At 47.9% G+C, this 18,199-nt stretch overlaps 1 protein-coding gene across 2 annotated transcripts in view; it reads right to left on the reverse strand.

Annotated features, from left to right (window-relative positions):
• Positions 1-14,758, reverse strand: part of pipox (pipecolic acid oxidase) — a 49,810-nt gene extending 35,052 nt beyond the window's left edge. For both annotated transcript variants that reach the window (XM_030108534.1, XM_030108533.1), the window contains exon 1: positions 14,617-14,758. In XM_030108534.1, the coding sequence (XP_029964394.1) occupies positions 14,617-14,727 (111 nt within the window). In that variant the 5' untranslated portion in view covers positions 14,728-14,758. The remainder of the gene's footprint in view (positions 1-14,616) is intronic.
• Positions 14,759-18,199: the final 3,441 nt, after the last annotated feature.

Genomic DNA, 18,199 nt, shown 5'->3' on the forward strand with positions numbered 1-18,199 from the left:
ATATTAGGCAAAATACAGAATTGACACAACGATAAGTGAAAAGACCGGAAACATGTTGAACATGCTGCAAAATAAAAGAGCAATACCTGCATCTGAGTTCACTTCAAGTCTGACGGCAAAACTACATCAGCAAGATCAGCAAGACAAACAATGTGAATCTGCTTTTATTTGACTTTGCATAGTTTGAATTGACAAAAAGTCCTTGGAAGCCCAACAGCCCAACTGGAGATCTGCATTATATATTATTTAAGCATTTTGATGAAGGGGATTGCAGGAAATTGCAAAAATCACCAATTACCAACCATTTCTACATGAGCAACAAGGAAGAGATGAAAATGTCTAAAAAACCCTCCAAATTATCCGAGCCTCACCAACCGGCCAGAAGGAGAAACTGAACTGTTCAGCTCATCCTGTGACATATGAGACATAAATAAGACATTATTATAGCGGGAATCCACTTCAGGTTGACTGTTAAAAAGCGCGCCCATGGCAGAAGGTGTCTGGTTTGGTTTCAGGGAACTACACTGTGAAGCCGGAGCTCCACCTTACAACCAGAGGCTCATTTCATATGAGCTGCTCATTCAGTCAGGTTCAGAAAAAACAGACATTTACATCTGCAGGACATTTTCTGTGTGGCAGTTCAAAGTCTTCTGATTATTGTCTGAGTAGAGCTTCATGTTCTACCTGTGCTCTGACACAAATAAAGCTCATTTTTACTCAAATCACTGCAAGACTTCACTCAAAAAAAGGAAATGTTGGTTGTATAGTATTTGAGATGGGCTGATGTCACTCCGGTGGAAAAACAGCCCAGGAGCTTCGTTTGGAAACGCAGGGCGGGGGCGGGCGGGGGGGCTCGTGCTTCGATTTACAGACTGGGAGCAAATATATCTTCCCAGAGGAAGTGCAACCTTGTCGTTGGTTGGGAAGCTTGCATGCCTCAGTGACCCCAAGAGCTATGCCGACAGGAGATTCGTCTCCTGGTAGGGTCACCCATGCTGGACTGGTCGACGGGTAGAGGCCCGACTAAGAGCACTACACCCGGGTAGATGGAACTCGGTAGCCCAGACAGGCAATTCATCAAGGAGAGGGACAACTCCGATTAAGAAACCCGGTCCTTCCGGGAAGGTTGGGCTGGGGGCCAGCACCCTCACCCCAGAAAAAAACTTTTTGCTACAGAAGCATTCACAACAGCCCAAGAAACTCCAGTTCTGGGAGAGGAAGGTCCTGCTCCTGCAGGAAATATGACACGCGAGGGCCAAAGCCGAAAGGACGCTTCAGTGCCGACAACCCTCCTATCGACCAAGAAGACCACTACCATCGCTACATGGAATGTCAGGACCATGTACGAAGCAGGGAAGGCAGCACAAGTGTCAGCAGAGATGCGCCAATATAACATCGCCCTGCTAGGACTGAGTGAAACGAGGTGGCTGCAGGCCGGACAAAAAAAGAACTTGTGTTGTACTCAGGACACAAGGAGAGAACGCAGTGCACACGGAAGGAGTAGCAATCCTGCTTTCAAGAACAACACAGAAAGCTCTGATAGGGTGGGAAGCGCACGGTTCAAGAATAATAGCAGCATCCTTCAAGACCATGAAGAAGAACATCAAGATGAATGTGATCCAATGCTACGCGCCCACCAACGACCATGACGATAAAGATAAAGATCAGTTCTACAACCAACTACAGGCAATTCTGGACAAGTTGAAAGACAGGGACATCAACATCCTGATGGGGGATTTTAATGTGAAGGTGGGTTCAGACAACATAGGCTACGAAGAAGTGATGGGACAACATGCCCTCGGAGAAATGAACGAGAATGGAAAGAGATTTACTGACCTCTGTGGACTGAACGACCTTGTCATTGGAGGCAGCATCTTCACCCACAAGAGGATACACAAGGCCACCTGGGTATCACCTGAACATATCACGGAAAACCAGATCGACCACTTCTGTATTACCAAGAAGTTCAGGCGTTCTCTCATAGATGTACGAGTGAGAAGGGGAGCTGACGGAGCATCAGACAACCATCTTCTGACTGCGAGACTCAAGCTGAGATTGAAGAGAACGGACAGGCAAGCAGCAGGCAGGGCGAAGTATAACATCACCCTACTGAAAGATCAGACAATACAGGAAGCTTTCACCGTGACCCTGAGGAACAGATTCCAGGTACTACAGGAGCTTACCACCAATGACACCGATGCCCACCACCTTTGGAAAGGAACAAAAGAAGCACTCACAGAAACATGCCAAGAAGTGCTTGGGCCAAAGAAGATACATAAGGACTGGATCTCAGTAGACACCCTCCAGAAGATCCAAGCAAGAAGACTAAAGAAAGAAGCAGTCAACATGAGACTTGCAAGAGCAAGCAAAGTAGCAGCCCAAGCAGAACATACAGAAGCCCACAAAGAAGTGAAGAGGAGTATGAAGAAAGATAAGCGAGACTATATAGACATCCTGGCGCAAGAAGCAGAAGAAGCGGCCTACCACGGCAATATGAAAGACCTGTACATGATAACCAAGAAGCTGGCAGCCAAGTACAGCAGACCAGAACGACCGGTCAAAGATAAACAGGGACAAAACATTACAGACGCTGAACAGCTATTAGAGAGATGGGCAGAACATTTCGAGGAACTTCTCAACAGACCAGCTCCTGAGAACCTTCCAGACATAGCAGAAACAGAGATTGACATCGACATAGACTGCGATCCACCAACTAGAGACAAAATCATCTGCGCCATCAAGAAGATGAAGAACGGCAAGGTAGCCGGCCCAGATGGAATGTGGGGTCCCCCAGGGCTCTGTACTCGGTCCTTCAGTCTTTACAATATACATGCTTCCCCTTGGTCGTGTTGTCAGCAAGCATGGAATAAACTTCCATTGCTATGCTGACGACACACAACTCTACATCAAAATTTCATCCAACAGCTCTCCTACCCCCTCTGTCTCCACCCTCAGCTCCTGCCTGGAGGATATCGGGGCGTGGATGAGTCAAAACTTCCTGCAGCTTAATGGCTCAAAAACAGAAGCCATTCAAACCGGTCCTCCTCATCAACTCCGCTCCTCTCCTCTTACCTCTGTTTCATTCCTTGGTCTCTCCATCCCCCTCTCTCCCTCGGTTACAAACCTTGGGGTCAAGTTTGACCCCCACCTCTCTTTTGACAATCATGTCACATCAATTTGCAAAACCTCCTTCTTCCACCTTCGTAACATTTCCAGACGACGTTCCTCCCTCTCCCTCCCTGCTGCAGAGAAGCTTGTCCACGCCTTTGTTTCCTCCAGGCTGGACGACTGTAATGCCTCCTCATTGGGATCTCTGGCAGGAGCCTCCAGAAGCTCCAGTATGTACAGAACAATGCTGCCAAAGTCCTGATGAGGGGCAGAAACATGAGCACATCACTCCCATCTTTCACACTCTCCACTCGCTTCCCATTCAGGCCCGTATAGAGAACAAGATCCTCCTGCACCCCCATCACTGTCTGCACGGTGCGGCCCCCACCTCCCTACTGAACTGCTCACACCACACACCTCTGCCCGGACCCGGTCAGGCCAACTGCATCATCTGGTTCAGCCCAGGACACGGCTCAAAACCGTGGGGGACCGGGCCTTTGAAGCTGCAGCTTTCCATCTGTGGAACGCGCTCCCAGACCACCTTCGGGCCCCACAGACGGTGGGCGCTTTTAAAAAAGGACTGAAGACCTTCCTTTTCAGAAAGGCATACCAACAACAATGTTTCTTAATATGTTGCTTGTATTGTAATGTTTTTACCCTGTGCTTGTTTTTAACCCTGTGCCTCTTGTAGCACTTTGAGATTTGATTTTAAATGTAAAGTGCGTTACAAATAGAGGTATATGAAATCCATTTTATTTTTTCCCAAATTCCGTTTTTTCCGTTTTAATATTTCTGAATTTGGTATTTTGTTTTTTATGCTCATTTTTACCATAAAAAAAGGTGTCTGGTAAGTGGAAATGAATAAATGTCCACAATTTAATATGATATAACAGTCCATTTAATGTTTAAAGTCCTGCAACAAAGAAATACTTTTCAATTAGTCGCATGCGTCTTTGCGAGTCCAGTCCACAGTACGTTGACAGTATTTACAAAAAAGCTTTTCCCCTGAGGCATAAAAGTCCGTGTACTGTTCTGCTCTGTATTTAGCGCTTAGCGTGGAGTTTCATAACTTTTTTGAATGTGTGAGAGGGGAGGGAGCAGCTCGCTTGGACATCGTGTTGTTGCGTCGCGTCTCGTCGTGGCTGGAACGCGCGTTCACATTTGTTTTCAATTGTATTTTGACGCAAAATCGCGGAAAGCATTTGGCGGTGTGAACGCACCTTTAGCATGTTAGCAGCGCTGTGGAAGTGACGTACACGTTACAGCAGCTCGGGCGGTCCCCCCGGCATGTTTGCTTTGCACTATAAGGTTACATTTTCTCCTGAAAACAAGCTCAAAACAACCCCAGATACACAAATGAGTTTTTAAACCCAGACCAAAACCAATCAATGAAATCCACTTCCTCAGTTTCAGCAGCAATTCTTCTGAGGGTTGTGTTTCAGTCTGATGTAGCGTCGTTTTGGCTTTCCAACCATTGTGCTCTGCGCCGCCTCCACCATGCTGCTGTGCCTCTGTTTTCCCCAGCGTGGTAAATGACTCGGACTTCAACACTAGGCCCCATCCTGGCTTGGGTTGCACCCTAGACCAGCGTCTTGAGTTCTGTCAAAAGGGGGGTGCTGGTGATGTACACATCCAGTATCTCTGTAACTTTCCTTTAAAGGGGAACGGTCGTTTTTACAATCTGGACCTTACTTCACATTCGTCACAACAACATTTACGCACCCGTTTGACTTTCGTGTGATTTGCAGTTGGTTCGGAGATAATTAGATGCTCCCATATCCATATAACGGCAGCGGGCGGGGCACCGACATGCAGCCGTTACAGACGCTCTTTTCTCTTATGTTTGTTGTGGTGTGGTAGATACATGTACATTTATTAAGTCAGCATCACTTAGCGCTATTGGGAAGTCTAAACCGGCTAGATTGAGCAAATCTCCAGGAACTCTGAAGCGATGATGTCATCACACTGCGCCGTGGCGCACTGTGTTTGTTTACATGGAAGTAGCGTCTCTGCTCTGCAGTCAGACCACGGCATCTCGATCGGCTTTTTTAGGCAGTCAGAGTTTATTTTCAGCTGGTTGTAACTTTGGTACAATGGTTCCAGTGTGCATATATCCTGGCTGTGAAAGTAAAATGACCAGCTGGACGTCACTGAGCTCACAGGCTCCCACTTCGTGACCGGGATTTATTGAAGCTATGGCTAATAGCGCTCAACACGGACCCCAGCATCACAGTTCAAACTTTACCACATTTGGATTATCGGGTGTGCAGACATTAGTAAAGAAAAAAATGAATAGCGTTAGTGTCTTGTTACCTCGACCTGTCCTCCTACAGCCGCTGGAATGGCATCCTTTTTGAGATTAATTCTCTGGATCTTCTGGCCTTCATTTCTTTCCTGAACTGGGAAGAAGTCCTCCGATGTGAAGTGGGCACTACACACCCGATAATCCAAATGTGGTAAAGTTTGAACTGTGATGCTGGGGTCCGTGTTGAGCGCTATTAGCCATAGCTTCAATAAATCCCGGTCACGAAGTGGGAGCCTGTGAGCTCAGTGACGTCCAGCTGGTCATTTTACTTTCACAGCCAGGATATATGCACACTGGAACCATTGTACCAAAGTTACAACCAGCTGAAAATAAACTCTGACTGCCTAAAAAAGCCGATCGAGATGCCGTGGTCTGACTGCAGAGCAGAGACGCTACTTCCATGTAAACAAACACAGTGCGCCACGGCGCAGTGTGATGACATCACGCAGTGTGATGACATCATCGCTTCAGAGTTCCTGGAGATTTGCTCAATCTAGCCGGTTTACAGACTTCCCAATAGCGCTAAGTGATGCTGACTTAATAAATGTACATGTATCTACCACACCACAACAAACACAAGAGAAAAGAGCGTCTGTAACGGCTGCATGTCGGTGCCCCGCCCGCTGCCGTTATATGGATATGGGAGCATCTAATTATCTCCGAACCAACTGCAAATCACACGAAAGTCAAACGGGTGCGTAAATGCTGTTGTGACGAATGTGAAATAAGGTGCAGATTGTAAAAACGACCGTTCCCCTTTAACTCCACATTAAACTCGTCTGTAATCAGAAACTGGCTTAACACTGGGAAATCTCTTAATTTTATCAATTAACTCACCCAGATGCTAATACGCCTCCCCTGGAACACTGGAAGGATATTTTGTCCACTTTCGTCAGTCCGGCTCTGTCTCCTCTTCACCTCCCACAGTTGAGCTAAGCTAACTACGATGCTAACAGCTGGGAGCCAGCCACTGGACAAACGAACACAAAACAGGTATTTATGAGCTTATCTCACTCTGTAAATGATCGGGATGGGGCATGGGTCCAAAATATTCGGAGTATTCCTTTAAGTAATTTCAAATTATACTTATGAGCTTCATGGGAAAGACTAAGGATTAAATCCTCTTTCATTCTGGGGCTTGAAGCGTTCTGATTGGACAGGGGGCGGCTGTCATGTACCTACCAGATCTGCCAGAAGCAAACAGGTCCCAGGGCTTTTTCTCTTTCTTTCTAGATTAAATTTGATGCTACAACTTTAAAAATGTCAGCAGTGTTATGCTTCAATCCATCCGCTCTTTTCATAATATCCATTTCTTCTGAGGCTCCCATTAAATCAACTGTCTCCGGAAGAGTGGAGTGTTTGCCACAGGCCGCTCTTGAGTAAGAATAAACCGGCAGGCCAATTCCACATAAAGATCTCAGGTGCTTTCATGGACATTTTACAGTGTAATTAACTTTTTTTCAGAACTAAAAGTACCACACTCAAAACCTGTGCTTAGAGCCGAACAGGCCAGCCCCGAGCATCTTCCTCGGTCGCACAACGCCGCCCTGCTGGTTCGGTCATGTCCTTCTTCTACCCCAGAACATCCGACACAAGCCATTCTCCAGTTTGACCCAAAGGCCTCAGGCTGGAGACGACCACGAGGGAAACCCGGACCCGATGGCTCCATGTCGTTGCGGGCGACCTCCAACAAAACGGAGTTGCTGTGGAGCAGGGGTCACTAACTGGCGGACCGCGGTCCGGATCCGGACCCAGACGCCATTCAATACGGACCCGGACTTATATTGAGCGGAGCGGAGCGCGGCGTGCAGAGCAGTACGGCGTGCGACGCGCGGATCGGTGCGGCGGCGTGCAGAACGGTGCGGCACGGTGCCTGCATGCGGTGCCCGTCCAGCTTCACATGTCCGCGTTGCACGTTGGTCCATGTGACGTAAAAATCGTCATGAATTCCTGTCCGCTAGGGTCCCGTGGACCGATCCACGGATGTCCGCACAGCAGCCAGATTTTGAGACCGCACTGTGCGCAGCTCGTGGCGGTGTACGCAACAAACCAAACATGACGGTAAAAGTGAAAGCAGACGGAGCTCCAGCCTGATGGCTCCACTTAAAGACACCGAAAGAGTGAAAAACTGGTGGAAAGAGAGAGCAGACTGTCTGGAGGAGGAGGAGGTCTGCAGACAGAAGTGAAAGTAACTAATCGCTCCGGCGCCGCCCCCTGCGATTCAGAAACAGGAATAAAAGCTAAATAAACTTTAATACTTAATGATAATGTACTGACAATGTATGTGCTTAATTTTTTTCTAAATAATCTGTAATAAAGGAGCAGATAAACAGTCTGTAGAGCCGGAAAAGCTTCTCGAGGCTGCGTGGGTCAGCGTTCCAGCACTGAACTGTTGCACACAGCTGAGCTCAAAATGTAGTCTGGGAGAAATATGGGAGAAAGCGCGTCCGCATCGGTGGTGCACGGACACTCCAAAGCGGACACTCCAAAGCGGACACTCCAAAGCAGACACTCCAAAGGGAACACTCCAAAGCAGACACTCCAAAGTGGACGCGGAAACGCGTACATGTGAAGCATGGACCAGCCTTGGGTTGGGGAGGTGCGGAGCGGCGCGGTGCCTGCATGCTGCGTCGGGATCCGTGAGTGGGGTGCTGGATGTCCCCCCCACCCCCCCCCGCCCCCACGCCTTTAATTCTGGGCCCCCCCAACCCTGGGCCCGGCACAACAGACCCGTTTGTCCCCCCCTGTCGGTGGGCCTGGAGCCCAGTATGATCAGTCCACCAGGATCCTGACAGTCACTCACTGCCCAGCAAGTTGCTTGGATTTTGGGGCACCACAAAAAGCCATTTAGTGATGGGAGGTTGTCAAGGAGTGCATGAATTCATTTGATTTGATAGTCAGCTATTGATGACATGCAGACGCTCATAGAACTACTAGGTTACATCAGCATATATCACACTCATTCAGTTAGACATTATGATGTTCCGGACCTTTGCTTTAACAAAATATCCCTGACCGGACCTCTGTGAATTTTAGTTGCATACTCCTGCTGTGAAGGATGCAGAGCAGCTGGCACAAGATGGCCAGCACTGGAAAAACCTGATTCACCTGGTTGGCTCAACGCACCGGGACGGGATGCCCTGACCCTCGCTGGAGCACTAAGTAAGTAAGTAATACTCAAAACCACCCGCAACAGCAGTAACCAGTAACAAAACTTAAAGCGATACTTCAACATTTTGGCAAATTGGCCCATTTAGCACAATTCCTTAGTCATTTCGAACAGCATACTTACTGTTTTTTGTGAGGGCGAGCTATCCAGAGGTGAGCCGAGGAGGTTTTTGGGACGGACACAATGGAAGTGGATGGTATTTTTGCTTCCCCTTGTCAAACTCATCAAATACACAATCCAACAACCCCAAAACACTTTGGCGGACACGTTATAATCCACACATTCACTACGCTGTGAAATATTAATGCAAAATGACCAGATTGAGTTGTTTATGCGAAGATTGCCAAGATGGAACTACTTACTGAACATGGCGTCTGGGCGTAGTGATTTCAAAAGAAAAAGTAGTTCCCAGTATTTGCTTCAGTGTCGTAACGCTACAATATTATTTGTTGGTGTTCCACAGCGTAGTGAATGTGTGGATTATAATGGGTCCATCAAAGTGTTTTGGGGTTGTTGGATTGTGTATTTGATGAGTTTGATGAGGGGGAACAAAAATACCATCCACTTCCATTGTGTCCACCGTGAAACCCTCCTCGACTCACCACAGAATAAACAACAACTCGCCCTCACAAAAAACAGTCAGTCTGCTGTTCGAAATGACTAAGGAATTGCGCTTAAATGAGCCAATTTCCCAAAATGTTGAAGTGAGATAGATAGACTGATATGTTTTTTTCAGGGCTGATACTGATTATCGGTAGTCAAGGAGGTGGATAACAAATATTTACAGCTGACATTCCTGACAGTAAAAGTGAAAATACTGGTGTCAAAATTTAATAGTACAAAGCCTCTCAGGTTTCCATAATTACTTCCTGTTTGCTTTTTGTATTCTCACAGAAGAGTTTTCAGAGTTTTTCATGATTGTTCATCTTTTTCTGAGTTAGGGAAATATATGTCTGTTTGCATTGTCTGAAATACTTATCGTTTGTGTTTTATATTTAGTCAGTGAAATGTTGCTCAGTTTAACTTGTTCCAGCAAGTTCTGCGAATATTGTGCTGTTAGCAGGTTAGTGTGTTTTCCCATACAAGTTAGCATCAAGCTAGTAGGCCATTTTTCCATAATGCATGTTGTGATTTACTGTGTTTTACAGCAGCAGGTCTGTGTGGAAAGCAGAAATTAGCCTTTACATGATTAATCTGCTAGTCAGGAGACAAATCTCTTCTCTCAAGAGCTTGTTTCACTGACAGAGCTTCTTTGCTCATCTCCTCTATTCACATATCTGTGGCTCTGCAGGCACTGTGCTGTAGGCACTGTTGATTGGCTGTTAGCCCTGCCAGCCTGTAACCAATGAGATGGTGCTGTGGGCGGGACACTGCTGGAGACAGAGTAGACTTCAGACAGAGAGACTCGGCTGCATCTGAGCCAAAGTAATATTGTTTCATATAGACCTCATATCTGCCGTCAGATTAAAAAAGACCAATGCTGATATGCATCAAAATGAACATTGTCGCTGGCCGATCCCTCTACACACCTTTGAACCTACCAGCTGAAGTAACTGAGTAACAATGTTGATTTAAAATGTCTGTGTGAGGCTATCTCGCAAACGCAAACACACACACACACACACACACACACACACACACACACACACACACACACACACACACACACACACACACACACACACACACACAGACACAGACACACACTATTACCACATCCAAATTGGGTCAGTAAAGATAAGCTGACTGTGTTTCATGTTTAACCAGTTAGTACACTTACGAAATAGGCCACAGGGTAGGATGCATGGGGACTTTTTATCCACACAGTGGTGGAAATCCAGGGTACCGCCCATGCAGTGGAGCCAGTGGAGGGCAGTAAAGAGAGCCCCCAGGGCTGACCCCAGACCTGTGCCAGCTCCTCGTAGGGCAAAAACCAAGGTTCCAGTGGCATTGCCTACCCCCGTTGACCCTTTATTGGGGTGCCAGGAACCGGAGTATGTGGTCTTGGAGGAGGCTCTGAGCCTGAACTTGGATTTGAGAACACAGCGAGACCAGACCGCAGATGAGCATCTGGAATCGCACCCTGGGTTAACAGCCAGGTTGGAACAGGGACAGGAAAGATTTCTTGAGTGGGGTTCGGATGAGCAAACCCACAGCCTCCCATTTGGAGATGTGGCTGACTCTGAGCCGGTAGGGACCACACCTGTCCCCACACCACGCAGAACTACGAGAGAAAATACAGGACTACATTCAAATTCTCATCGCGTACCTGTCTCTGCATGTGCAGCTATCTCGCTCAGTTCTGATGTACTTCCCGAGTTGCTCAGTAGTTTGGCAGCAGCATTCTTCCGAGAAGCAGTGAAAGAAGTACAGACTGCAAACTAACTCATCGAGGACGATGACGTTTTACCAGGAGAGTATGTAGCCGGGTGGAGAATCAGGTTCTCACGTTCACCACTAGGTGGCTCTGTATGTTCCGAAATGACAGTAGAGAGAAACTGGAGGAGGAAGAAGCTTCACCACCAAGGAGAAACTGTTGCAGAGTTGGACCTCCACCATGGGAGTTGAGGTGATAGTCGAACGACTTCGAGAGGAAGTTTTTAGGACTTGAGTTCACTGTAAGTTTGGGTGTGACTCTATTTATTTTGTCCATGTTACAAATGTTTATGATTTATTGCTTTATGTGATGGTTATTACCTCCACCAAGGAGGTCACGTAATCACATCGGTTTGTTGGTTTGTTGGTTGGTTTGTTAGCAACATTGCAGAAAAAGTAATGGACGGATTGCAATGAAACTTTGTGGAAAGGTGGGTCTTGGGCTAACTTAGAATCCATTAAATTTTGGTGATGATCCGGATCACTGTCTGGATCCAGGAGTTTTTTGAAGGATTCTCTACCATTGAGAGATAGAGAGTCTTTCACTTAGTTGGGCAGGCCCGCCGACACGGGGGACAAATGGGTCTGTTGTCCCGGGCCCAGGGTTTGGGGGGGGCCCAGAATTAAAGGTGGGGGGGCCCATCCAGCGCTCCACTCACGGCTCCCGACGCAGCATGCAGGCACCGTGCCACACCGCTCCAATCACCCCCCCCCGCCCCACCCCACCCCTCCAGCTCTCTGAGTGCCAAATTCTAGTTTTTTTTCTGCTGTGCAGAGCTGTGTGAGGCCTCACAAGGCAGTTCACCACTGCATTCTGTAGAATGTGCATTTTTGAGAACATTTGGGACAGTGAGTGTTTGGAATGCATTACTGAAGTTTCTTTATCAATGTGTTCTGCATACCATGTGAAGTAGGACTGATATACAGGGAGGAGAGACTGCTGCAGTTGTTCTTGTACCTTTTTGTTGTTCATCAGTTCATGTTGTGGGATTGTTCCTGCGGCAGAAGGTTTGTGTTTTAAAGACATGGGCTCTGTGGTGGACGGAGATGCCCACCTGTGAGTTTATTGTTTGGCAGTAATCAGAGGAAGCTGTGGAACAGACCACTCCATAACTTTACATTTCTTTAACACTGCTCATGTTTTGTTTTGCTCCTTTTTTGCTGAGTAGTCAAGATTAAAGAGCCCATAAAATAAAGTTGTGTCCTGTGGATTATAGTTTTACCGGTCACATTTCTAAAGTTCCATTTGTGTCAAGTACTGCCAGTGTCAATCATTGCAGGTTGATTTATGATTCACGACTGATAATTCAAGGTTTAACCGTGCTTCATGAAGGTGACTGGTGTTTCCACATTGTTCGTCATGAACTTTCAGACAACCAAGTAAGGTGCATGCAAATGATTTCATGTCATCCACTTTGGGACAACTTTTCATGAAAGAAACACATTTTTCCAAACTGATATTTATTACCCAACATAAGTGCTCCAAAAGGAACAAGTCAGGAACAACAGATCACTGGAAAAAGATATGAAGTGTATGTATGACATTTCGTCTTCTGTGGAGGAAGCAGAGGCTGAGGTCTCAGAGGTGGACTCGTTCATCACCCAAGCCGAAGTCACCGAGGTGGTCGGTAAGCTCCTCGGTGGCAAGGCACCGGGGGTGGACGAGATTCGCCCTGAGTACCTCAAGTCTCTGGATGTGCAGGGACTGTCTTGGTTGACACGTCTCTGCAACATTGTGTGGCAGTCGGGGACGGTGCCTCTGGATTGGCAGACCGGGGTGGTGGTCCCCCTGTTTAAAAAGGGGGACCGGAGGGTGTGCTCCAACTATAGGGGGATCACACTCCTCAGCCTCCCCGGGAAAGTCTATTCCAGGGTACTGGAGAGGAGGATCCGACCGATAGCCGAACCTCGGATTCAGGAGGAACAATGCAGTTTTCGTCCTGGTCGTGGAACAGTGGACCAGCTCTAGACCCTCCATAGGGTGCTCGAGGGGTCGTGGGAGTTTGCCCAACCAGTCCACATGTGTTTTGTGGATTTGGAGAAGGCGTTCGACCGCGTCCCTCATGGTGTCTTGTGGGGGGGGGCTTCAAGAATACAGAGTCCGGGGCCCCCTGTTAAGGGCCGTCCGGTCTCTGTAGGACCAGAGTAGGAGTCTGGTCCGCATTGCCGGCAGTAAGTCGGACCTGTTCCCGGTGCATGTTGGACTCCGGCAGGGCTGCCCTTTGTCACCGGTTTTGTTCATCATTTTTATGGACAGAATTTCTAGGTGCAGCCAGGGGCCGGAGGGGGTCCGGTTCGGGGACCACAGGATTTCATCTCTGCTTTTTGCAGATGATGTTGTTCTGTTGGCTTCATCGAACCCGGACCTACGGCATGCACTGGGGCGGTTCGCAGCCGAGTGTGAAGCGACAGGGATGAGGATCAGCACCTCCAAATCTGGGGCCATGGTCCTCAACCGGAACAAGGTGGCTTGCCCTCTGCAGGTAGGTGGAGAGACCCTAGCCCAGGTGGAGGAGTTTAAGTATCTTGGGGTCTTGTTCACGAGTGGGGGACGGATGGAGGTGAGATTGACAGGCGGATCGGTGTAGCGGCTGCAATGATGCGGTCGTTGTATCGGTCTGTTGTGGTGAAGAGGGAGCTGAGCCGAAAGGCGAAGCTCTCGATTTACCGGTCAATCTACGTTCCCACCCTCACCTATGGTCATGAGCTTTGGGTCATGACCGAAAGGACAAGATCTCGGATACAAGCGGCCAAAATGAGCTTCCTCCGTAGGGTGGCTGGGCTCCCTTAGAGACAGGGGGAGGAGCTCAGTCACCAGGGAGGAGCTCGGAGTAGAGCCGCTTCTCCTCCACATCGAGAGGGGCCAGCTGAGGTGGCTCGGACATCTGTTTAGGATGCCTCCTGGACGCCTCCCTAGGGAGGTGTTCCGGGCATGTCCCACCGGGAGGAGACCCCGGGGAAGACCCAGGACACGCTGGAGAGACTATGTCTCTCGGCTGGCCTGGGAACGCCTTGGGATCCTCCCGGAAGAGCTGGAGGAAGTGTCTGGGGACAGGGAAGTCTGGGCATCCCTGCTGAGACTGCTGCCCCCGCGACCCGGCCCCGGATAAGCGGTTGAAGATGGATGGATGGATGGATGGTATGACATTTAGTTACTGGTATTTCAACATCACAAGTCATAAAATAAATGTTTTCTGTGTTAAAGTGTGTTGCGGTGTGTTACAGCATGCTACAATGCAGTGTGTTAGTGTTTTGCAATGTGTTAGTACGTTGTAGAGTGTTACAGTGCATTTTTAAGTTTCACAGTGTTTTTCAGAGTGTTAGATTGCTGCTGAGTGTTACAGAGTGTTGTTGAGTGTCACAGTGTATTGTGCAGAGGTAGTGTATTGCTGAGTTTCACAGTGTTTTTCAGAGTGTTACAGTATAGCTGAGTGTTACTGTGTTTTGATCAGTGCTCCAGGGTAATGCAGAGTGCTGGTGTGTTGCTGTGTGTTACTGTTTTCAATTGTGCGCCCGTGTGTGTGTGTGTGTGTGTGTGTGTGTGTGTGTGTGTGTGTGTGTGTGTGTGTGTGTGTGTGTGTTTGTGTGTGTGTGTGTGTGTGTGTGTGCGTGTGTGTGTGTGTGTGTGTGTGTGTGTGTGTGTGTGTGTGGGACAGACCTGCTCCAGCAGCAGCGTCCTCTGGTTCTTCTTGGCCAGCTGGTAGGCAGTGAAGGAACCCTGCACTCCCGCTCCAATCACGATGCAGTCAAAGTCTGTGCTGGCTGACATGTTGGGAACTTCCCGGCTGACACACACACGCTCACAGATGGAAACACACTCTCACAAAACCTGCTGCTGCTCTTTCAAGGCACAGTTCGGGCCCCGCCCCCTTGCCCAGCGGCATCGGGGTCGACTGGGGGAGGGGCCTTGTGCCCTGAATCAGTCCGTCAGGAACAGATTTCAGACTGACGCCAGGTTCAGACTGAGAAAATAATACTTTATCTACAGAGCTGACCCAAATCACATGATGGAAATCCATGGACATACCATCGTGTGATCAAAAAGACCATGAACAAAATAACCAGGGTTGGGAGGGTTACTTAAAAATTATAATCCAGTAGAATTACAAGTTACTTGTCAAAAAATGTAAGAGTAACTTACTCTAATTACTTCAATTAAACAGTAACATACCCGATTACTTTTAGTTACTTTCATATTACTTCGCCAGCAAACTCAAAAATAAAGACAAACACAATGTGTCATCCTCACAGTGTAGTGACAGCTCTACAGTAAACACTAAATGCTCTGCCATGAACTCTGCTGAACTCTGTGTTCAGCCCCAATTAATACCAACAACATGACCTTTAACCTCTGAACCTAATGAGAATCGGACTTTCTGACTCAGGATCAGCTCCATCAGTTCAGATTGTGTTCCTCCAGTAGTTCTACAGTCCAGCAGCAGCACCAGGAGCCGGACTGACAGTGTTAACACACATTTATATTATATCCTCAGTCTGCTGTGTAGCTGTACTGCTGCAGTGAGGAGCAGGTTTGTCTTCAGGTTGGCCATGAACAGTGTTTTTTTTTTTTCCAAGAGTTCAGAGTTAACTTATTCCTCAGTGACAGAAGGAAACATGCAGTCTCCGATAAATCCTCCATCCAGGCTGAAGGTATTATCTGATTCTTCTGTGTTCAGCCTGGTGAGGCTGAGGTTCTCACAGGTTACTGACAGGTTAACAGGTTCCTGACAGGTTAACAGGTTACTGACAGGTTAGCGGGTTCCTGACAGGTTAGCGGGTTACTGACAGGTTAGTCGGTTACTGACAGGTTAGCAGGTTACTGACAGGTTAGCGGGTTACTGACAGGTTAGCAGGTTCCTGACAGGTTAACAGGTTACTGACAGGTTAGCAGGTTCCTGACAGGTTAACAGGTTACTGACCGGTTACTGACAGGTTAACAGGTTACTGACAGGTTAGTGGGTTCCTAACAGGTTAGCGGGTCACTGACAGGTTAACAGGTTACTGACAGGTTAGTGGGTTCCTGACAGGTTAACAGGTTACTGACAGGTTAGCAGGTTACTGACAGGTTAGTGGGTTACTGACAGGTTAACAGGTTACTGACAGGTTAGCAGGTTCCTGACAGGTTAGCAGGTTACTGACAGGTTAGCGGGTTACTGACAGGTTAGCAGTTTCCTGACAGGTTAGCAGGTTACTGACAGGTTAGCAGGTTACTGACAGGTAAGCGGGTTACTGACAGGTTAGTGGGTTACTGACAGGTTAAAAGGTTACTGACAGGTTAGCAGGTTCCTGACAGGTTAGCAGGTTACTGACAGGTTAGTGGGTTACTGACAGGTTAGTGGGTTACTGACAGGTTAGCAGGTTACTGACAGGTTAGCGGGTTACTGACAGGTTAGTGGGTTCCTGACAGGTTAACAGGTTACTGACAGGTTAACAGGTTACTGACAGGTTAGCAGGTTACTGACAGGTTAGCAGGTTCCTGACAGGTTAACAGGTTACTGACCGGTTACTGACAGGTTAACAGGTTACTGACAGGTTAGCAGGTTCCTGACAGGTTAACAGGTTACTGACAGGTTAGCAGGTTCCTTACAGGTTAACAGGTTCATTACAGGTTAACAGGTTACTGACAGGTTAGCAGATTACTGACAGGTTAGTGGGTTACTGACAGGTTAGCAGGTTCCTGACCGGTTAACAGGTTACTGACAGGTTAGCGGGTTCCTGACAGGTTAACAGGTTACTGACAGGTTAGTGGGTTCCTGACAGGTTAGCGGGTTACTGACAGGTTAACAGGTTACTGACAGGTTAGTGGGTTCCTGACAGGTTAGCGGGTTACTGACAGGTTAACAGGTTACTGACAGGTTAGCAGGTTCCTGACAGGTTAACAGGTTACTGACAGGTTAGCAGGTTACTGACAGGTTAGCAGGTTCCTTACAGGTTAACAGGTTCATTACAGGTTAACAGGTTACTGACAGGTTAGCAGATTACTGACAGGTTAGTGGGTTACTGACAGGTTAGCAGGTTCCTGACCGGTTAACAGGTTACTGACAGGTTAGCGGGTTCCTGACAGGTTAACAGGTTACTGACAGGTTAGTGGGTTCCTGACAGGTTAGCGGGTTACTGACAGGTTAACAGGTTACTGACAGGTTAGTGGGTTCCTGACAGGTTAGCGGGTTACTGACAGGTTAACAGGTTACTGACAGGTTAGCAGGTTCCTGACAGGTTAACAGGTTACTGACAGGTTAGCAGGTTACTGACAGGTTAGCGGGTTACTGACAGGTTAGTAGGTTACTGACAGGTTAACAGGTTACTGACAGGTTAGCAGGTTCCTGACAGGTTAGCAGGTTCCTGACTGGTTAGCAGGTTACTGACAGATTAGTGGGTTACTGACAGGTTAGCGGGTTACTGACAGGTTAGCGGGTTACTGACAGGTTAACAGGTTACTGACAGGTTAGTGGGTTCCTGACAGGTTAGCGGGTTACTGACAGGTTAACATGTTACTGACAGGTTAGTGGGTTCCTGACAGGTTAGCGGGTTACTGACAGGTTAACAGGTTACTGACAGGTTAGCAGATTCCTGACAGGTTAACAGGTTACTGACAGGTTAGCAGGTTACTGACAGGTTAGCGGGTTACTGACAGGTTAGTAGGTTACTGACAGGTTAACAGGTTACTGACAGGTTAGCAGGTTCCTGACAGGTTAGCAGGTTCCTGACTGGTTAGCAGGTTACTGACAGATTAGTGGGTTACTGACAGGTTAGCGGGTTACTGACAGGTTAGCGGGTTACTGACAGGTTAACAGGTTACTGACAGGTTAGCAGTTTCCTGACAGGTTAGCAGTTTCCTGACAAGTTAACAGGTTACTGACAGGTTAGCAGGTTCCTGACAGGTTAGCAGGTTCCTGACTGGTTAGCAGGTTACTGACAGATTAGTGGGTTACTGACAGGTTAGCGGGTTACTGACAGGTTAGCAGGTTCCTGACAGGTTAACAGGTTACTGACAGGTTAGCAGGTTCCTGACAGGTTAACAGGTTACTGACAGGTTAGCAGATTACTGACAGGTTAGTGGGTTACTGACAGGTTAGCGGGTTACTGACAGGTTAGCAGGTTCCTGACAGGTTAACAGGTTACTGACAGGTTAGCAGGTTCCTGACAGGTTAACAGGTTACTGACCGGTTACTGACAGGTTAACAGGTTACTGACAGGTTAGTGGGTTCCTAACAGGTTAGCGGGTCACTGACAGGTTAACA

Source organism: Salarias fasciatus, chromosome 14 (genome assembly GCF_902148845.1).
Source record: "Salarias fasciatus chromosome 14, fSalaFa1.1, whole genome shotgun sequence".
NCBI lineage: Eukaryota > Metazoa > Chordata > Actinopteri > Blenniiformes > Blenniidae > Salarias > Salarias fasciatus.